The following is a 21103-nucleotide window of genomic DNA, read 5'->3' on the forward strand; positions in this document are numbered from 1 at the left end:
GTGCTGCATTTTGGGAAAGCAAATCTTAGCAGGACTTATACACTTAATGGTAAGGTCCTCATAATTTTGTTAACCTCTATAAGGTCACTCCTCAGCCTCCGACGCTCCAGGGAAAACAGCCCCAGCCTGTTCAGCCTCTCCCTGTAGCTCAAATCCTCCAACCCTGGCAACATTCTTGTAAATCTTTTCTGGACCCTTTCAAGTTTCACAACACCTTTCCGATAAGAAGCAGACCAGAATTACACGCAATATTCCAATAGTGGCCGAACCAATGTCCCGTACAGTCGCAACATGACCTCCCAACTCCTGTACTCAATACTCTGACCAATAAAGGAAAGCATACCAAATGTCTTCTTCACTATCCTATCTACCTGCGACTCCACTTTCAAGGACCTATGAGCCTGCACTCCAAGGTCTCTTTATTCAGCAACACTCCCCAGGACCTTACCATTAAGTGTTTAAGTCCTGCTAAGATTTGCTTTCCCAAAATGCAGCACCTCACATTTATCTGAATTAAACTCCATCTGCCACTTCTCAGCCCATTGGCCAAACCGGTCCAGATCCTGTTGTAATCTGTGGTAACCCTCTTTGATGTCCACTACACCTCCAATTTTGGTGTCATCTGCAACCTTGCTATCTGTACCTCTTATGCTCGCATCCAAATCATTTGTGTAAATGACAAAAAGTAGAGGACCCAGCACTGATCCTTGTGTCACTCCACTGGTCACAGACCTCCAGTCTGAAAAACAACCCTCTACCTTTGAGCCAGTTCTGTATCCAAATGGCTCGTTCTCCCTGTATTCCATGACATCTAACCTTGCTAATCAGTCTCTCATGGGGAACCTTGTCGAACGCCTTACTGAAGTCCATATAGATCACATCTACTGCTCTGCCCTCATCAATCTTCTTTGTTACTTCTTCAAAAAACTCAATCAAGTTTGTGAGACATGATTTCCCACGTACAAAGCCATGTTGACTATCCCTGATCAGCCCTTGCCTTTCCAAATACACGTACATCCTGTCCCTCAGGATTCCCTCCAACAACGTACCCACCACCGACGTGAGGCTCACTGGTCTATAGTTCCCTGGCTTGTCTTTACCGCCCTTCTTAAACAGTGGCACCACGTTTGCCAACCTCCAGTCTTCCGGCACCTCACCTGTGACTATTGATGATACAAATATCTCAGTAAGAGGCCCAGCAATCACTTCTCTAGCTTCCCACAGAGTTCTTGGGTGCACCTGATCAGGTCCTGGGGATTTATCCACCTTTAACCGTTTCAAGACATCCAGCATTTCCTCTTCTGTGATCTGGACATTTTGCAAGATGTCACCATCTATTTCCCTATAGTCTATATCTTCCATATCCTTTTCCACAGTAAATACTGATGCAAAATATTCATTTAGTATCTCCCCCATTTTCTGTGGCTCTGGGTAGTGTTCTATGGTGATGAGACAGTTGCATGCAGGGCACTGAGCAATTTGATAGAGCTGTGGACAATCAGGTTCCTGGGTTCAAATGGATGCTTGATTGTGAAAGGGTTCCATTAGATTGGATAATAGCAAATATAACTTCTCTATCTAAGAAGGGAGGGAGACAGGAAACTCAGCTTAGTGGTTATAACTGAGCATTTCGAACAGCTCAAGATAATTGGAAAGAGTAAGCATGACCTTCTGAAAGAGAAGTCACATTGACAAGTTTATTGAAGTTTTTGGGAATGAAGGGGCGCTCTCTGATGTACTGGACTTGAATACCCAGAAGATATTTTGACAAGGTTTCATGGAAAAGTTTATTGTGTAAAGTAGGAGATCATGGTGTAAATTATAACATACTAGCGCAAAGAAAGTTGGCTGGAAGAAAAAAGAGTTTGCAGATATCTTAATCAACCTGCTCACAATGTTATGACATGATGCAATAAAACCTAGACAGTATCCAGGCTTGGACTGAAAAGTGGCACATTTGCACAATACAACCTCCACCCACGAGGCTTCCAGCTCTACTCCTGATAAAAGTCTTCGGCCTAAAATGTCGGTTCTCCTCCTTGGATGCTGCCTTACCTGCTGTGCTTTTCCAGCAATGCCAGGCTATGCCATCTCCTATAACAGAGAAACTAAGCAATGCATCCGGTGGCGTTGCCATTGCTGAATCCCCTACTCTCAACATGCTGGGGTTACCATTGACCAGAAACTCAACTGGATTTGCCAAATAAGTTCAGTTGTGGCACACGGCACTGTCCCTATCTCTGCCTCTGGGTTCAAGTCCTACCTGCTCCTGGGGTATGTAATACTATCTCGGGTTGATTAGAAAATATATACAAATACTGTGGCTACAAGATAGGTCAGAGTCTAGGAACACAGCAGTGAGTAACTGTCCTAACTCCTCAGAACCTGTCCACCGTCTACAAGGCAAAAGGCAGGAGTGTAATGGAATTCTCCCCACTTGCCTGGATGAGTGCAGCTCCAACAACATGCAAAAAGCTTGACACCATCCAGGACAAAGCCAGCCTGCTTGATTGGCACCACATCCACAAATGTCCATTCAATCGACCACTGACACAGCAATGTGTACCATCTGCAAGATAGACTGCAAGTATTCATCGAAGATCCTCAGACATAATCTTGCAAACCCACGACCTCTTCACAGCTGGAAGGACAAAGGCAGCAGATACATGGGGACATCACCATCTGCAAGTTCACCTCCAAGCCACTGATTGGAAGAATATTGTTATTCCTTCAGTGTCACTGAGTCAAAATCCTAGAACTTCCATCCCTGACGGTATTGTGGGTGCACCTACAGCAGATGGACTGCAGTGATTTAAGAAGGCAGCTCACCTTCACCACCTCAAAGGAAACCTGGTGCAGGCAATAAATGCTGGCTCAGCCAGTAATGCCCAGATCCAACTGGTAAATTTAGAAAGAATCTCTGGAGCAGGTGAGATGTGGATCTGGTCCTTTTGGTCCACAATAAAAGACATTACCACATTGTGATAAGAACCCTTCAAAAGTTTAGAAAAATGGGTCTTGTTTGGGAGGATGAGATAATGAGTAGTGTCCCACTGGAATCTATGGGACCACAACATTTTATAATTTAAATCAGTGACTTTGATGTGTGGATTGACCTTATGGTAACTATATTTGCAGATGACACAAAGATTGGTAGGAAAACTCTTTCCAATACTGCATGTAATATCTTAGATTAGATTAGATTCCCTACGGTGTGGGAACAGGTCCTTTGGCCCAACCAGTCCACACCGACCCTCCGAAGAGTAACCCACCCAGACCCATTTCCCGCTGACTAGTGCACCTAACACTATGGGCAATTTAACACGACCAATTCACCTGACCTGTACATCTTATTAGTGCCTGTTCATTTTAGCAAGATTATGTTTTTATATTCCATTCCCTTTGAAATAAAGGCCAGCAATCTATTAGTTTTCCTAATGAGCTGCTACGCTTGGATGTTTGATCTTTGTGATTTGTGCTTCTGAGAGTTGAGAGATTTTGGAATTTGCTGACAGAGGAAATGTTGGACATGGTATCATTGAATATTTTTAATTGGTTCGTAGATAATATTCCTGCCAGGCAGGAGAGTCAAAGTTTATTGGAAGCAAATGTGAATGTGGAAACAGATCATCTATGACGTTATTGAATGATGAAGCAGGCTTGAAGGGATGTGGGCTTCACTGGCTGGGCCAGCATTGATTGCCCATCCCTTGCTTTTGAGAAGATAGCGATACGTTTGGAAGGTACTTTTGAATGAATCTTAGTGAATTTTTGCAGTGCATCTTCTAGATAGTACATATTGCAGCTCCTGAAATAGTGACAAAAAGCTTCTGCGAGAGAATGTGAAACATAAATATGAATGAGAATGACTGAAGGTTCAAAAGGGAGGACAACCTTTCTGCAATCAGGCAGTGTTGTTGAATTCTTGGGGGAAAGAAAATGAAAGCTGTAGCTGAGGATGAACTACAACATGTTGAGACTTGTGAAATGGTGGTCATATGGGCAGAATACAGCTGAAAGACCTGAAGATAAGGAGTTGTTTAATGGGCTGACATGCAAGACAGTATCTCCAGAATGAAAAAAACAACAACACAGGAACAGACCCTTTGGCCTACCAAGACTGTGCAAACACATGATAGAACATGTGGAAGGAGGAACAGGAATGCAGAGTACTGGGTGAATGGTAGTGGAGATGAGCAGAGAGATCTCTGTGTCCATGTACATAGATCCCTCAAAGCCGCCACCCAGGTTGACAGGGTTGTGACGAAGGCATATGGTGTGTTAGCGTTTATTAGTAGAGGGATCGAGTTTTTACATTTAAAATTTTAAGCTGAGTCTCCTTGTGCTAGCCATCACGATTTGAGGAAGAAGGATCTCACTGTCAACCCTATCTAACCCTCTGATTATCTTGTATGTCTTGCTTAAGTCACTGCTTAACTTTCTTCTCTCTAACAAAAACAGTCTCAAGTCCCTCAGCCTTTCCTCATAAGACCTTCCCTCCATATCAGGCAACATCCAGGTAAATCTCCTGTGCACCCTTTCCACATCCTTCCTATAATACAGAACTGTATGCAATACACCAAGTGTGGCCGTACCAGAGTTTTGTACAGTTGCAGCATGACCTCGTGGCTCAGAAACTCAATCCTTCTACCAATAAAATCTAATACACTGTAAGCTGCCTTAACAATGCTATCAATGTAGGTGGCAGCTTTCAGGGATCTATGCATGTGGACACATATCTCTCTGCTCATCTACACTACCAAGAATCTTACCATTAGCCCAGAACTCTGCATTCCTGTTGCTCCTTCCAAAGTGAATCACTTTTCTGCATTAAACTCCATTTGCCCCATATCAGCCCAGCTCTGCAGTTTATTTATGTCCCTCTGTAACCTGCAACATCCTTCTGCACTGTCCACAATTACACTGTTTACAACGTTATTCTCATCCGCAAGTTTACTAACCAATCCTTCTATGCCCTCATCCAGGTCATTTACAAAATGACCAATAGCAGTGGCTCCAAAACAGATCCTTGCAGTACACCACTAGTAACTGAACTCCAGAATGAACATTCCCATCAACCACCACTCTGTCTTCTTTCAGCTAACCATTTTCTGATCCAAACCACTAAATCACCCTCAATCCCATGCCGCTGTGTTTTCTGTAAGTGCATACTGGGGGGAACCTTATCGGACCTCTTGCTGAGATATTTGTATCATTGATAGTCACAGGCGAGGTGCCAGAAGACTGGAGGTTGGCTAACGTGATGCCACTGTTTAAGAATGGTGGTAAGGACAAGCCAGGAAACTATAGACCAGTGAGCCTGACCTTGGTGGTGGGCAAGTTGTTGGAAGGAATCCTGAGGGATGGGATGTACATGTATTTGGAAAGGCAAGGATTGAGTAGGGATAGTCAGCATGGCTTTGTGGGTGGGAAATCATGTCTCACAAACTTGATTGAGTTTTTTGAGGAAGTAACAGAGGATTGATGAGGGCAGAGCAGTAGATGTGATCTATATGGACTTCAGTAAGGCGTTCAACAAGGTTCCCCATGGGAGACTATTGAGAAAGGTTAGATCTCATGGAATACAGGGAGAACTAGCCATTTGGATACAGAAATAGCTCAAAGGTAGAAGACGGAGGGTTGTTTTTCAGACTGGAGGCCTGTGACCAGTGGAGTGCCGCAAGGATCGGTGCTGGGTCTTCTATTTTTTGTCATTTACATAAATGATTTGGATGCGAGCATAAGAGGTACAGTTAGTAAATTTGCAGTTGACACCAAAATTGGAAGTGTAGTGGACATCGAAGAGGGTTACCTCAGATTACAACAGGATCTTGACCAGATGGGTCAATGGGCTGAGAAGTGACAGATGGAGTTTAATTCAGATAAATGCGAGGTGCTGCATTTTGGGAAAGCAAATCTTATCAGGACTTATACACTTAATGGTAAGGTCCTGGGGAGTGTTGCTGAACAAAGAGACCTTGGAGTGCAGGTTCATAGGTCCTTGAAAGTGGAGTCGCAGGTAGATAGGATAGTGAAGAAGGCGTTTGGTATGCTTTCCTTTATTGGTCAGAGTATTGAGTACAGGAGTTGGGAGGTCATGTTGTGGCTGTACAGGACATTGGTTAGGCCACTGTTGGAAGATTGCGTGCAATTCTGATCATCTTCCTATCGGAAAGATGTTGTGAAACTTAAAAGGGTTCAGAAAAGATTTACAAGAATGTTGCCAGGGTTGGAGGATTTGAGCTATAGGGAGAGGCTGAACAGGCTGGGGCTGTTTTCCCTGGAGCATAGGAGGCTGAGGGGTGACCTTATAGAGGTTTACAAAATTGAGGGGCATGGATAGGGTAAATAGGCAAAGTCTTTTCCCTGGAGTCGGGGAGTCCAGAACTAGAGGATATAGGTTTAGGGTGAGAGGGGAAAGATATAAAAGAGACCTAAGGGGCAACATTTTCACACACCTCTGCTATCTCTTCGGTCTCCACGCACAACTTCCCACTACTGTCCTTGATTGGTCCTACTCTTGCTCTAGTCATTATTTATCCCTGATATACCTATGGAAGGCCTTAAGGTTTTCCTTGATCCTATCTGCTAACGCCTTCTCATGTCCCCTCCTGGCTCTTCTTAGCTCTCTCCTTGTGTCTTTCCTGGCTAACTTGTAACACTCAAGTGCCCTAACTGAGCCTTCACATCTCATCCTTACATTAGCCTCCTTCTTCCTGTTGACAAGAGATTCATCTTCTTTAGTAAGCCATGGTTTCCTCACTTGACCACTTCCTCCCTGATGCCCTTCTAAACTGAAAACGTCTTGCCTCTTTGTGGTTCATATTCCTCTATTCCCTAACTATTCGTGTATCTGTCAAGATGCCTCTTAAACATAAATCTGTTATAGTCTTCTCTTGTCTATCCATGCCAGTGTATAACCTCTGCATGTTTTCTCCCACCATTCATCATTGTACCTCTATGTCATTTCATTGCTTTCTCCCATATGCTTATCTAATGTCCACTTAAATACATCCACATTAAGCACTGCATGTGGAAGAACATTCCACATTGTCGCCATTCTCTGGATAAAGGTGTTTCTCCTTAATTTTCTGTTCAATTTCTGAGTGACTACCTATACAATATGAGTTGTTATTTTGGTCTTCCACTAGTGGAAATATTTTGTCTACTTCTACCCTCCCATGGAAACATAGAAAATAGGAGCAGGAGTGGGCCATTCAGTCTCTTGACTCTGCACTGCCATTCAAAATGATCATGGCTGATCATCCAACTCAGTGCTCTTTCCCACTGTCTCCCCTTGCCATTTGAGCTCTTAGCTCCTTCTTGAAATCTTAGAATGTTTAAGCTTTGACTGATTCTGTGATAGCATATTCCACAGGCTCAGCATTCTCTGGGTTGAGAAACCATTCCTCATCTCAGTCCTAAACGGCATACCTATATCCTTCAACTGTGACCCATGGCTCTGGACTCCCCATCAAGTGTATCCTTCCTGTACCTACCCAACCTACTGCTCGAATGGTCTCCTATCCTGTAATGTATGATTGCATAATGTGTTTCTGTTCCCCAAATTGTCTGTGCTGTCTCACAGCTTACCTATGTTCCTTGTTATTCCCTCTCCAATCTCAAACAGGGGAGATGAAATCATTGTATGATTTCAAGCAGTTGGGATAAAGGGATCAAAGGATATGGTGGAAAAGCAGGAATAGACTTGGATGAGTTGGATGATCAGCCATGATTATATTGAATAGCAGCGCAGACTCCAAGGGCTGAATGGCCTCCTCTTATTTTCTGGTTTTCTCTGTTATGCTGGCTGTCTGTAATGACTTGTCCTCTTTATCCCATTTCTCCATAAATCTGTCCAGATTTTCTCATGGATTCTTATTTGAGTATCAGCATGTCCTAACATTGCCCTGCACAAAAATAAACTTTGCCTTGTTTTAGTAAGTTTATCTCCTTCAGTGATTAACACACCAACCAGTGGAAATAACTTTCCCTTCATCATCATTTGTCAAAGCTCAAGCACATGAATTCTGTGAATATCAGGCAGCAGCTGAAACAGATAGAAAACTGGAGATGAGACCACAGCCAGATCAGTCATGTTCTTCCTGATGCAGACTTGAAGGGTAGAATGGTATACTTATCCTAAAGCCTCTGTTTCTTTCACACGTCATACTTCAATTTGACTATTGCTGTTTTCTAACAAACCTGCTCAGGCAGGTTATTACATGCCTCAGCAGCAGGTGAGACTTGAAGCTTGGGTTCCTGGATCAGAGAAGAGGACAGGACTGTAAGAAGTAGAAATAGGAGTAGGCCATTTAGCTCCTTGAGCCTGCTCCACCATTCAGTAGGATCATGGCTGATCTGACATTTCTGCTTTTCTCCATAATTCTTAATTCCTCTACTGCTGGACCACTGTCACTGCACCACAAGATCCCTTGTTTTGACATTTTTTAATGCACATCATTTATTGACTACTGCAGTTTTGTTTTGGTGAAAATCAGCCTGAACAGAGATATTATTCACTTCTGAAGCAGGTGGGACTTCACTCTGGATCTCCAGGCTCAGAAGCAGTGACACTATCACTGTGATAGAAGGGTCGCCTGACTATTCAGTCTTACTACCCTGAAGTGATCTTGTACACAGTTTAGCAGGTGTTTTCCCACCGCTAATTCATCCATGGTATTTTTCATCCCATGTTTCCAGTTAATCAAATTATGTGCCATGCCTGCAGACTACCAAAGATGAAGGGGAAGGGACTAAACAAAATGGAGTTGAAAGGAGAAGATAAGTATTTCATACCTGACAGCCAACCTTTCACTTAAAGCATCAAGAGTATTGGTGGCAATGCATGCTCCCTCACCAAGGACATCCAGGCACAATGCAAACATGGAAGAGGGGCGAACATGATCCCCTCCACTGCCACGACTCATCCTTATGGATATTTTCTAATCAATAGATGTTGTTGCACCGGAGCAGGTGGGGCTCAAACCTGGGCCTCCTGCCTTAGAAGTAGAAACACTACTCTGTCTTACTTTTTATTTCTTTTTATTATCTGTAAGTGATACCCCACACAATTGGCAGCTTTTTTCCCCACCACCAAATCACCTGTGGTATTTTTCATCTATTATCTTTATTTTATATGTTCAAATAAAATGTATTCTTCCATTGGAAAAACACATCAAAGTTGTGTGTTGAATAGATGCATCTGATATGTCCATACTTGAAAACAGGGCAACATGCAGATTCTCAATCTGTCTTTTTCAATAGCAATCATTTCAGAATAGTGTCTTTGTTAGCTTCAGCAACTGTTTTGCAATGAGCTCAAACTGCTCTCATTTCTGTTTTTCTTCAGCCTCAGTTCTGCTCCCCTATTCAGCAATAGGCTTTAGATAATTGTTTCACAGCTTAATGATAGAGATGCCAACCAGCAATGCTGCGTAGCTAGTCACCTTGCTGAAAGGTGAGATCCACACTGGAGGCAAGTGTCAGCAAGTCCTCACTGGGACACAGCTTTTTTTTTTAATGTTTAGAAGTAATGTTACACACAATTATTTTCCCCATGACCAAATCAGCCATGGTTTTTTTAATCTATTGACCACCACCAATAATTCACCCATGTTTTCCCATCAGTTAATTTATATGCAAAGCTGAAAAGGGCAAGGAAGGCAGCTCTTATTTGTTCTAATCAACCTGTTCAGCGATGTTATTACGCACCTCTGGAGCAGTTGAGACCTGAACCTGGATCTCCTGGCAAAGAGGGAGAGACACTACCACTGCACCACAAGAGCTCTTGATTTGATGTGCTTTTTCCTTTTATTTTCTTTTTGTATCCTGAAGTTTTCTTCCCAAAACCAAATCACACTTGTTTTTTCCATCTATTAAACACCACCAGTAAATCACCCGTGTATTCTAATTGATTAATTTACATGCATAGCCTCATTAAGGGCATTGATTTGACTTGTCAGTCACTCTTCAAATGCAGTACAGGTGACTTCAATAATTAAACATTTCAGGTGGCACCTGGCCTAGGCACTGCATTGTGTGACTGACCTCAGAACGTTTTAGTTGACATTGTAACTGCAGTGATATCAGTTACCACATTACTATTCATTCCAGCAAGCTGGGTAAGAGGTCACTGCTGGATATGATACTTCCTGAGTGAGAATGACATTGGCTGCTTTGAATGTCACAACACCACATCAGTTGAAATAACTCGAGGAGATCTGTAAGTGGGTTTGAGAGAGTGAATATCCTGGTAGTGTGTGCACACATATTTCATTCAGCTTTGCCTCTTGGTGTGTTGCTGTAGATTAAAATGTTATACCAGCAAGTGGAGCTTCGATAAACACCCAGGAGACTGTAACCAAGATATCACAGAATTTCTGTGTATTCATTTAGTTCATTTAGGTAGCACTTTGTCACATGCCAATAAAGTCTTGGCATTAAAAGCTCTTATGCGAATGGATCTGGTAGCAGTCTATTAACAGGCGTGGGAAGATAAACCATTCAATTTGTATCTGTAAAATTCTTGCCCCACCAGAGTATGTCAGTTGTATATGGGGAATTTTCCAGACAAACAATGCAGCTTGCAGAGTGTTTCACTTGGTATATTTTTTAATAAAGAGTGGGTTAGCAGAGCTATGTTTTGGATGTAGGTTTGCTCACTGAGCTAGAAGGTTTGTTTTCAGACATTTCGTCACCGTACTAGGTACTAGGAATCTTGATGGCTAGTTACCAGGATACATGAACATGAACATCAACTAGCCATAAAAAGACATGACCCACTTTCACTACCTTACATATGAGGAAGGACACCACTTCGACTGGGACAACACATCCATCCTTGGACAAGCCAAACAGAGACATGCACGAGAATTCCTAGAAGCATGGCATTCCAACCGGAACTCTATTAACAAACACATTGACTTGGATCCCATTTACCACCCCCTGAGAAAAAGAACAGGAAATGATATCACCACAGGAAATGACATCACCAACCCAAGGAAACCCAACACACACATAAAAAGCAGGCCATAACACCAGTGCTTCATCTGGAGGCTCACTGAAGATGTTATCTTGTAGGATGACGAAACGTCTGAAAACGAACTTTCCAGCTCAGCGAGAAAACCTACATCCAGAACCTCAACCTGAGCTACAAATCTTCTGAAAACGTGCTAAGAGCTATGTTTTCCTAAAGTGTAGTCAGCACACCATGCATCCTGCCAATATGGATGATGTATTATATTCTGAACAGCAGAAAAGCCAGTCACATGGACTGATATCAAACTGATTTTTCTCCTGCCTAGCTCTCTCACCCACTCCCCAGTACTGTCTCTTAAAGATGCTGTGATTTGAGTTAGAATTACTGGCAGTCTCATCAAGCTGTCTCAACTCCATTTTTTCAATTGTAAACCTTCTACTCAGTAGGCATTTTATGGTTCACGGAAGGCATGTGTTGGTGATAGGAATGGAGTCACATCCAAGACTGACCCAACTCTGGTTAAATATTCAGTACAGACTTGCCTGCAGGAATTGTGATTCCAAAGAAGAGTTATATTGGACTCAAACCAGCTGAGTTTCTCCAGACATTTTTTTTATTTCAGGGGTCACTTGTTAGGAATTGGAGACCTGATTGAATCCCCTTTTGTTTTCCTTCTTTCTTGGCATTGTCCCCAGTGCAGAACAGGTTCCTGTTGTCCTTGCTGGTTACCAATTTGCATTTATTTAAACTTGCTTTCCTTGTCTCACTTGGTTTTGGATTGAACAGTGCATCAAGCCTCAGAGCTATCAGTAGGAATCCTTTTAACAGGGCAGAGGAAACTTTAAACATGTTATTTGTTTTAATTTATGAAATGAAATCCCAGATAAATTCTAAAATAATTTAAGTGAATCCAAACTTTAATACTTAAATTTTTGTCTGATGGACTAATTAAGGGGAGGCAATGGCCCAGTGGTATGATCACTGGACTATTAATCCAGAGGCCTTGGTGATGTCCTGAGGACCCAGGTTTGAATCCTGCCATGTCAGATGTGAAATTTGATTTTAAAACAAAAATCTGGAATTAAGATTCTAATCCATTGTCGATTTTTGGAAAACCCCATCTGGTTCACTAATGTTCTTTAGGGAAGGAAACTGCCATCCTTACCTGGTCTGACTCCAGACCCGACAGCAATGTGGTTGACTCTTAGACTGCTTTCTGGGCATTTAGGGATGGGAAATAAATGCTGGCCCAGCCAATGATGCCCTTATCCCAGGAATGAATAAAAAAAATGCTGCTTTGATCATTTAAATGCATATTAATTCTCAGCCAGGCCCTTTAGGCTCCTTTGAGCAGAACTTGTTTCCTCGTTATATTATAATTAGATTAAGTTGGACACAAATGAAATGGACTAATCTCACTTTTTCAAACATCCAATATAATTTTTTGTTTGTTTTCCTGCAGAGTTTGTATGCCATCTGCATTCTGCAGTAAATATTTTTTTTCCAGTGAATACAGTGGTTCACCGGGCTTGATCACAAGTTGCTGAGATATGAGTGTTGTTATTCAGCAGACTGGTATTGACAGTGTTGCTTGGAAGCCATATGGTTCTCACCTGTTTCCCTTCGTGATAATTCATCTTGTGATTGCTGATTCCGTCTCTATGTCACTCAAACCCTCCAATAGTTCAATACAGAAACACTTGTTCCACATCCAACCTTAGATGAATCACTATGTTGTTTAGTTAAATTTTGGAAATAACAAACACCTCTTCATCATCCCTGCTATAATCTGTGTGCTCAGGTTGTCGATTCTGTCCCCACCCCAGCCATTGTCTACACTGAATCTGTGTGTTTGAAGCCTTGTCTTCTTTGTTCCCATGGTCAACTTTAAAACTCTGTGCACTCTCCCACCACCCTATCATCCTCTCACCTCCTTGCAGATTCCTACCCATCTCCCGGCAGCTGATAAAATAACTTCCATCCTCCTCAAGGCTAAACTATTTCTGTGGTCCCCTTGTCAGGTGCACATCCTACACAAATTTCACTTGATGCAAAACTCTTGACTCTAGCACTGAGGCTAGCATCCATTGTCTTCTGCCTTGTGACCACATCGGTTCCAGTCCACCAATATTTCTAGAATAGATTTTACACTACAATTTCTTACCCTCCCTAGGCGCCTCTGTTTAATTTCTTTCTTGAAGCTTAGCTGTTTAATCAAGTCATCTTTTCTAATCTCTCCTGCTTTAATTATGCATTTCTGAAGTGGCTTCAAATATTTTTGCATTCATTCTAACAAATAACAACAACTTGCTGTTAAATTGATCGCCCTTGGTGTTTTAACTTGTACACTAACATTCCAAGTTTAATATTCTCTATTGAGAAAGAACCCTGAACTGAGAGATTCACCTGCTTTAAAGTCCAGTGCTGCCCTTGTACACACTTGGTCACCATGCCTTGGGACTGAGATATCTAAACTTGAGTAAGTTGGATGTATCCCTAGGGGGAGATGAGCTTTCACTGAAAAATAAACAATTATAAGTTTCTGAGCTGCCATAGATTTTCCAGTAGTTTAACTGGTCATCCTTTAAACATGATGTTTGTGCATGTTGTATAAGTTGACTGATCAGAATCAACAGTCTAACCCACAGATATCACAAAAAATGTCTTGAGAAACAGTTGCTTAAAGCTGTGTGTTTCTAAAATCTGAAGCCATTTTAACTTACAGCCTTCACTAACAATAAGCCTTTTTTTGTGAGGCAATGTTAGACTTGGCTACCAAGAGAGACACGGGGAAGGTGAGGACTCTCTACTTCAGCCCTGCATCCCAATGAGAATGTTGCAATTTCCCCAATTCTAAACTGTTCCACTTCTCTGATTTCAATTGCTCCACCATTAGCGAGTGTTTTTTTTGACTACCTGGATCCCAAACTGGGAGTTTTCTCCCTGAGTCTCTGCCTCTTATCTACCTCTAAAACGTTTATTAAAATGTACATCTTTGTTTTACTGGTAATACACCAAATTTTCCTTCATCACTACTCTTCATGATCAAACAGCAAGTAGGCTTATCGGCAAGCTTTTAGACACTTGCTTTAGTATCTTATTATATACTTTGTGTCAATTGTGTTTGCTTCCACAAAGTGCATGAATATATTACAGTGTTAAAGGTGCTGAATAAGTATATGTTATTCTTTTGTGCATCACAACAAATTCCTAGCCTTGTAAAACAGTGCAATATCTGACTTCTCTGCACAGTCATTTGCTGGCATCCCTGTGACAGCACTGTGCTAAAATATATTTCTTCAAATGTTTCTCTTGTGTTAAGATTCTGTTTTCCTCTCCTTTGTTAGCCACAGACAACCAACACAGTTGAGGAGCCTCTTGACCTGATCCGACTCAGTTTGGATGAGAGAATTTACGTGAAAATGAGAAACGACAGAGAACTTCGGGGGAGATTACACGTGGGTAACTGCTTAGATAATTTCAGTGCCATATTCTTAGTCATTAGAATCGTAGAACTATGGAGGCTTATGGTAGCTCTTTGAAAGAGTTATCCAGTTAGTCCCAATCAGTTCTTTCTCCCATAACCTTGCAACCCCTTACCTTCTCAAGTAACTATCTAATTCCTTTTAAAAGTTACTATTTATCCTTTAAAGCAATACATTCTAGTTCTAATGCATTAAAAAGAATCCCCATATCTCCCACCTGACTTTCTTGGAAATTATTATAAACGGGTGCCCTCTGGTTACAGACTGTCCATAATTTTTTAACACAGCTGTTATCTTCCATTAGCTGCTCTAGGGAGATAATCCCATCTTCTCCAATATGTCTGGATTGGTGAAGTCCCTCATCACTGGTTTCATTCTTGTCAATCTCCTTTGCCTGCTGGATATTTAAGATCTCTGACTCCACGTAAACACTGAACAATAATGGCAACTCCAGACTGTCACCAGCTGGTGCACACCGTCTCAAGGGATAATCAGATACTGGGATTACAGTGGAAGGTTGAGCAGGGTCTACCTGGCACATTGACCTTGCAATTTCAAATGGTGAAGGCTTGCTTTGCATTCCAGGCATTTATTTGCTTTATATTTAGATCTACATCCTCTTTCTGATCAGGGAAATGTAAAACACTGCTGCATTTGATATAAGACAGGGTTAAACTACCAGGATGCCAGTCCTGTTCACTGTTTCACAAACAGGAATCTTTACACTTTATCTTCTGACTCATCCATGGGGTGTGGGCATGCTATCTAGGACAGCATTTATTACCTATTCCAGCTGTCTTTGAGAAGGTGCTGGTGAGCTGCCTTGAACTGCTGCTTTCCATTTTCTGTAGGGATGCCCGCAATTCACCAGAGAGAGAGTTCAAGGATTTCGAAAGCACTGAGGGAGTATCTTTCCATGTCAGGATGGTGTGCGGATGGTGTTAGAGGGGAACCTGCAGATGGTGTTTTCCTATATATCCACTGTCTTTGTCCTTCTAGGTAGTAAAGGTTGCAGGTTTGAGAGGTGCTTGTTAAGTTACGACCGTGAAGCTTGTAAATGGTATGCACTGATCCTGAGTGCCAGTGGTGGAGGGAGTGAATGTTTATGAATGGCATACTGATCGTGCAGGCTGCCTTGTCCTCATGGTGTCAAGCTTCTTGATGAAGATTATGGAGTGAGTTACTCATTGCAGGATTCCTAACCTCCTGACCTGCTCTTGTACCAGAGTATTTATAGTAATGCAGGATTAGCAAGGCCAATATACATTCTCAGGATGTGGGCTTTGCTAGAAAGGCAAGCACTTAATACCTATCCTTACTTGGCCTGAGGTGGTGATGGTGAGTTGCAGCCTTGAACAGCTCTCTGCCTTGTTCATCTGCTGCGGCGGGTTCGTTATGTCACCCACATTGATATAGAAACTGGAATCATCAGTAGGTTGAGACTAGATAAGTACAGTAGGTTTCCTTCCCTAATACATGTTAATAAACCAGTTCAAATTTTTGCAATTATCCAATAGATTTTTTAAATTCACTCTGAGGACATTAGGATACTTTTATAGATGTCAAATTTTTATTTCCAGATCCTTTTAAACTGAATTTGAATTCTGAATCTATTGCATATTGGGAGGTGAATTTTTATTCTCCAGGTTATTAGCTGAGTAAATTAGCCATCATGATACTGTATGGTAATAGATACTAGAGAGAGGTGAAGATTTTACTGCACAGCAGCTTACTCTGATCTGAAATGCTTTGCCTGAAAGGATGATAGAAGCAAATTCAACAGGAACATTCAAAAGGGAATGACTACAGAGAAAGAGCTAACATGGTCCAATGGGCCAAAAATTTTGCCCCCTGTGCTGCATGATTCTGTGATTATTTGTTAAAATAGACATTTGATTTAAGCTTTCAAAAACAGAATGCATTAATCCTTGAGGTAAAAACAATAATTGCAGATGCTGGAAACCAGATTCTGGATCAGTGGTACTGGAAGAGCACAGCAGTTCAGGCAGCATCCAACGAGCAGCGAAGTCGACGTTTCGGGCAAAAGCCCTCCTTGCCCATTCCTACTTTCTGGGCAGCTGACTAAAGTCTGTGGTATCTGGACATTTTTTTGGTGATACTGGTTCAGTTTAGAATTTCTATCAAGATTAGAGTGGTGCTGGAAAAGCAGGTCAGGCAGCATCCGAGGAGCAGGAAAATCGATGTTTCGGGCAAAAGCCCTTCATTCCTGATGAAGGACTTTTGCCTGAAACATCAATTTTCCTGCTCCTCGGATGCTGCCTGACCTGCTGTACTTGTCCAGCACCAATCTAATCTTGATTCTAATCTCCAGCATCTGCAGTACCCAGTTCCGCCTTTAGAATCCTTGGAAGCTCAAAACAAAAATAGAATTTTATTTGTTTCTGTAAATTAGTGGCCCTGGTTTATTAGCAACAATGACCATCGCATTTCGAGCAAAGCCTCAAGTTTTCTCTTTGGATGTGAGAAACAGAATGTGATTCCTCAACATGCTGGCTAGAAACCCTGTAGTCTTACATTTCCTGGTCACTGGATCTGTTTCTCCATTTTATAACTATTGGAAAAGACGAGATTTTGGATGCCAGGAGCGCATTTTAATTTTACTGCCATTTCCTGTACATTTTGCTTTATTTAAAACTTTTCAGAAGATTAAATATTCAGCAAACAGCATATCCCATCCTACATGGGGTGGGGGCGGGGGGAGAAGAAATGTATGGGTGCAGGTATTTGCCATTTTGTAACATTGAATTCCATACAGAGGAGTAGGCAATCAAGGCTGAAAGATAAATGATTTTGGGGATAAAATACCAAAATTTCATTGGCAGAAAAAGAACATTAGAAGAAACACAGGAAAAAAAGGCTTTACAACCAATGAAGTACTTGAGAAGCCACATGAAAATGTGGAAGCCAGCTGATGTACACCATGCTCTCTCAAGTGGCAGCATGATCAGTTACCAGATTTTTAGTGATTTGATTGAGGGATAAATTTTCACCAGAATGCTGGGGAGAATTTCAATTCCTTGCAATAATGTTCTTTAATGCCCACCTGGGAGGGCAAAGCGGATCTTATTTAAACTCTAATTTGAAGGCAGCCCTTGTGCCCACGCAGAGCTCAGTGCTGCATGTGGAGTTTTTGTTAGGATATGAACCAAGTTCACTGGAGCAGGGACTGAATCCACAAGCTTTTGACTCCAATGCGAGTACAACCAGCTGAGCCGTCTTTGTCACTTAACAGAAAACAGTTAACAAAAACCTTTGGAGGGATTGAGTAGTCAAGTTGGTTTTCAACAGACAAGTAATGCAGAGTTAGCAATAGCAAAATGGGTTAAATAGCCTCTGTGCTGCAAGCCAGTTGCAAGAAAGGGGCAGCACATTTTTATGAGATGTTGTTGTCATACACAAAGTTTTTTCTGCTTTTGTTGAAAGTTATTTTTCATCAGGAATCGAGCCCAAGGTTGAGTGAGGTGTTAGGTAATTTGATTAACCATCATGATGTTCATTAGTTTTGTGTGTTTTTATTAGAAACTCTCTATCCTTCTAATGCAGACTGCCATGCAAACATATCACGCTGTCATTACACCCTCCAGCCAGCAGGGGTGCATTGCTATCTTCATCAGGACATGTAGTTGCACTGTGACTAACTTACATGTGGGAATAGTATATTTCATGGTGTTCAGAAGAGATTTATATGTATCTGGTTATGTGCAAATTTCTCAGCAGTTTGAAGTTTCGTATCATCTCTTGCAGAGTAATGCATGTTCTCTTTGTAAATGCAGGCCTACGATCAGCATTTAAACATGATTTTGGGTGATGTTGAAGAAACTGTTACAACTGTAGAAATCGACGAGGAAACGTATGAGGAGATATACAAAGTAAGTGTGTACCTCTGTCCCTATGAATAGAATTGTTGAAGTAGAGGTGGTGGTCTTTTGGCCCATTCAATTCATGACAGCTCTGTGTAGCGCAATTTAATCAGTCCTATTTCTTGTTTGACACCTGTATCCTGCAAATATATTTTCTTTAGTGCCCATCCAGTTTCCTTTTGAAATTATTGAACACCCTCGCTTTTCGCACGAATTTCAGTGTGTTACTGCTTGCAGCATTGGAAGTTACACCCTAACATTTCCTTGTTTCTCTTATTCAAAACAATAAATTGGTGTCATCTGGTCCTTATACCACCAGTGAATAGGAACATCTTTTCTTTGTCTCCTTTACCCACACCTGTTGTCATCACATACACCTCAATAAATTCTCCCTTTACTCTCCTTTGACCCAAGGAGAATAGCCCTGGTTTCACCAGTTTAAACATTTGAGCTAATCATCCCTAATCCTTTCTGATAAATCTTTGTAACAGCTCAAGATCTTACATCCTGAATAAAATACTCTGGTTTGGCCTAACCAAAACTATATAAAGATTCAGCAGGTTTTCTCTTATACTGTTCAGTCTTATTTTGTTCTTATACTTTAGTTTGAAAGCCCATGATCCCATATGTTTTGTTGGTTACCCTTGTGAAAGAAAAAAAATACAAGTTCTATGGTCTTCAAGGCTCTTTCCACATGAATTTCCAAATCCCTCTGTCCCTGCAATTCTTCAAATTTGTGCCATTAAGTCTATTTTGCTTCTCCCTATCCTTTTGGCTAAGGTGCATCACCTCATACATCTCTGTATTAAATTCCCTCTGTCACATATCTGCCCATTCTGCTAGCTATTTAGTCTTATTTTCCAGTATGCAAACCGTGTATATCTAGCAAAAGAATGTAAAGGTGTTGGTGTTGGACTGGGGTGGACAAGGTCAGAAGTAACATGGCTCAAGACTTCACCTGACAAAGGGGCAGTGCTCTGAAAGCTTGTGATTTCAAATAAACGTATTTGACTGTAACCTGGTGTTGTGTGACTTCTGACCTTGTAGCAAAAGAAGGTAGTGGTCTTACATAGCCTTGATCCTGACTGTGTATACCACCCTTCAGTCTGAAAAATAACCATTTGCCTCAGCTCCTGTTTTCTGTCCTCATGTCAATTTTTAAAATCCAAGCCAACACTGACTTTCCTATTATATGAACTAGGATTTTGGTGATCAGCTTTTTACATAATACTTTGCCAAACAAATGTTTCAAATTCATAAAGACAGCACCCATTGCATTCCCTTCATGACATCATGCTTGTTGGAAGGAATTCTGTCTTCTATCAGGGGCATTGAGATTGGTCTTTGCATTCAGAGTTGGAAAGTGTAGCCTTCAATACCCACTACAAAAACCATGCCCATCATTCTATACCCAGTCACAGTTGCATGAATGTGGAAGATGCCAGGTGGAAACAGAGCTCTTTCAGGATGGTTCAGAAACAGTGTGAGGGAGACCTGACAGTCTAAATCTTTGTAACTTCTGAACCAGTTCCTGGTTGAACACCTGCCTCAGTGAAGATTTGGATGTTAGACTGGTGTGACTCAGTGCCAAAAATGTATAGGGAGCTTGTGTTTATGACTGAAACATTTGCAATTCATACAGAAGGTTGTGGTCACTAAGTCTAAGATTTTCGGACAAAGAGATCACAGGGTGGGGGGAGTGGTGCTAATGTACCAGATCAACCGAGATTATATTGAGTGGGAGAGTGTTTACAAGGGCCATAAAGTCTACTACTTCTATTTTTTTTCTTGATCTTTCAGAATCCCAGCCTGTACACATAGCAGTGTTATCCCAGGGCCCTTCATCTCTCTGTCTCTAGCGGTTTAGCTCTGGTTGTATTGTGTGGTTCACCAGTTCTTTGAGATTTCTGTCAGCTCCACCCTTTAATTCTCTGCCACTGTGATGATGCACTGTTCAAAGGCAAAGGAAGCTGGACATTGCAGCTTCCATGAACATAACTGGAGAGTTCCAATACTTCCTGTGTGTGAGTAGCACTCATTAATGTTTTGCTAAGGGTCACAACCAGCATTGCAACAGAGTAACAGTCTGTAGTGCTCTGTACCACTATTTGAAAGCAACTCTAGGCCTGGGCCTGGTATGTTTGTATATTCAAATATATGATTAGGAACAGGGGTAGGCCATTCAGCCCCTCAAGTGTGCTCTGGCATTCAATAAGACTATGGCTAGGAGAAAGTGAGGTCTGTGAGGATTCCTGATGACTGGCTAATGCTCAAAACGTTCATTCTCCGGCTCCTTGGATGCTGCCTGACCTGCTGTGCTTTTCCAGCACCATAGTCTCGACTCTGACCTCCAGCATCTGCAGTCCTCACTTTCTCCCAGTGCCTAATTTTTAAATAGCTTTATGCTCTTCCATAAGCAGAAACATCCTCCCCACATCTACCTTTCAAGACTGCTCAGGATATTAAATGCTTCAATCTTAGTCTTCTAAACTCCAGGGGATATTCCAGCCAGCCTGTCCAACCTTTCCTCATAAGACCATAGGAGGAGAAATTAGGCCATTCAGCCCACCAAGTCTGCTCTGCCATTCAATCATGGCTGATAAGTTTCTTAACCCTATTCTCCTTCTTTCTCCCTGTAACCCTTGATCCCATAGAAACTCATGAACCTATCTGTCTCAGTCTTAAATACACTCAGTGACCTGGCCTCCACAGCCTTCTGTGGCAATGAATTCCATGGATTCACCACTCTCTGGCTT

General features: G+C 41.8%; 1 protein-coding gene and 1 pseudogene across 2 annotated transcripts in view; one reads left to right on the forward strand and one right to left on the reverse strand.

The window, feature by feature from the left end:
* lsm3 (LSM3 homolog, U6 small nuclear RNA and mRNA degradation associated) overlaps positions 1-21103 on the forward strand; it is a 214417-nt gene that overhangs the window by 1003 nt on the left and 192311 nt on the right. Inside the window, exons 1-3 of one of the 2 annotated variants that reach the window (XR_015759357.1) lie at positions 822-2929; positions 14329-14439; positions 18261-18356. Coding sequence is in view for 1 of the 2 variants with exons in the window: in XM_043707562.2 (XP_043563497.1) it covers positions 14329-14439; positions 18261-18356 (207 nt within the window). In the remaining variant the exon portion in view is untranslated. Of the gene's footprint in view, positions 1-821; positions 2930-14328; positions 14440-18260; positions 18357-21103 lie in introns of those variants that run through there. The other variant, XM_043707562.2, reaches the window with a different exon arrangement.
* LOC122559180 (ATP synthase F(0) complex subunit e, mitochondrial pseudogene) lies at positions 9271-9485 on the reverse strand (annotated as a pseudogene).

The sequence above is a fragment of the Chiloscyllium plagiosum genome, unplaced genomic scaffold (genome assembly GCF_037043375.1).
Source record: "Chiloscyllium plagiosum isolate Xiang-an unplaced genomic scaffold, Cpla_swu_hap1 HiC_scaffold_14, whole genome shotgun sequence".
Taxonomy (NCBI): Eukaryota; Metazoa; Chordata; class Chondrichthyes; order Orectolobiformes; family Hemiscylliidae; genus Chiloscyllium; species Chiloscyllium plagiosum.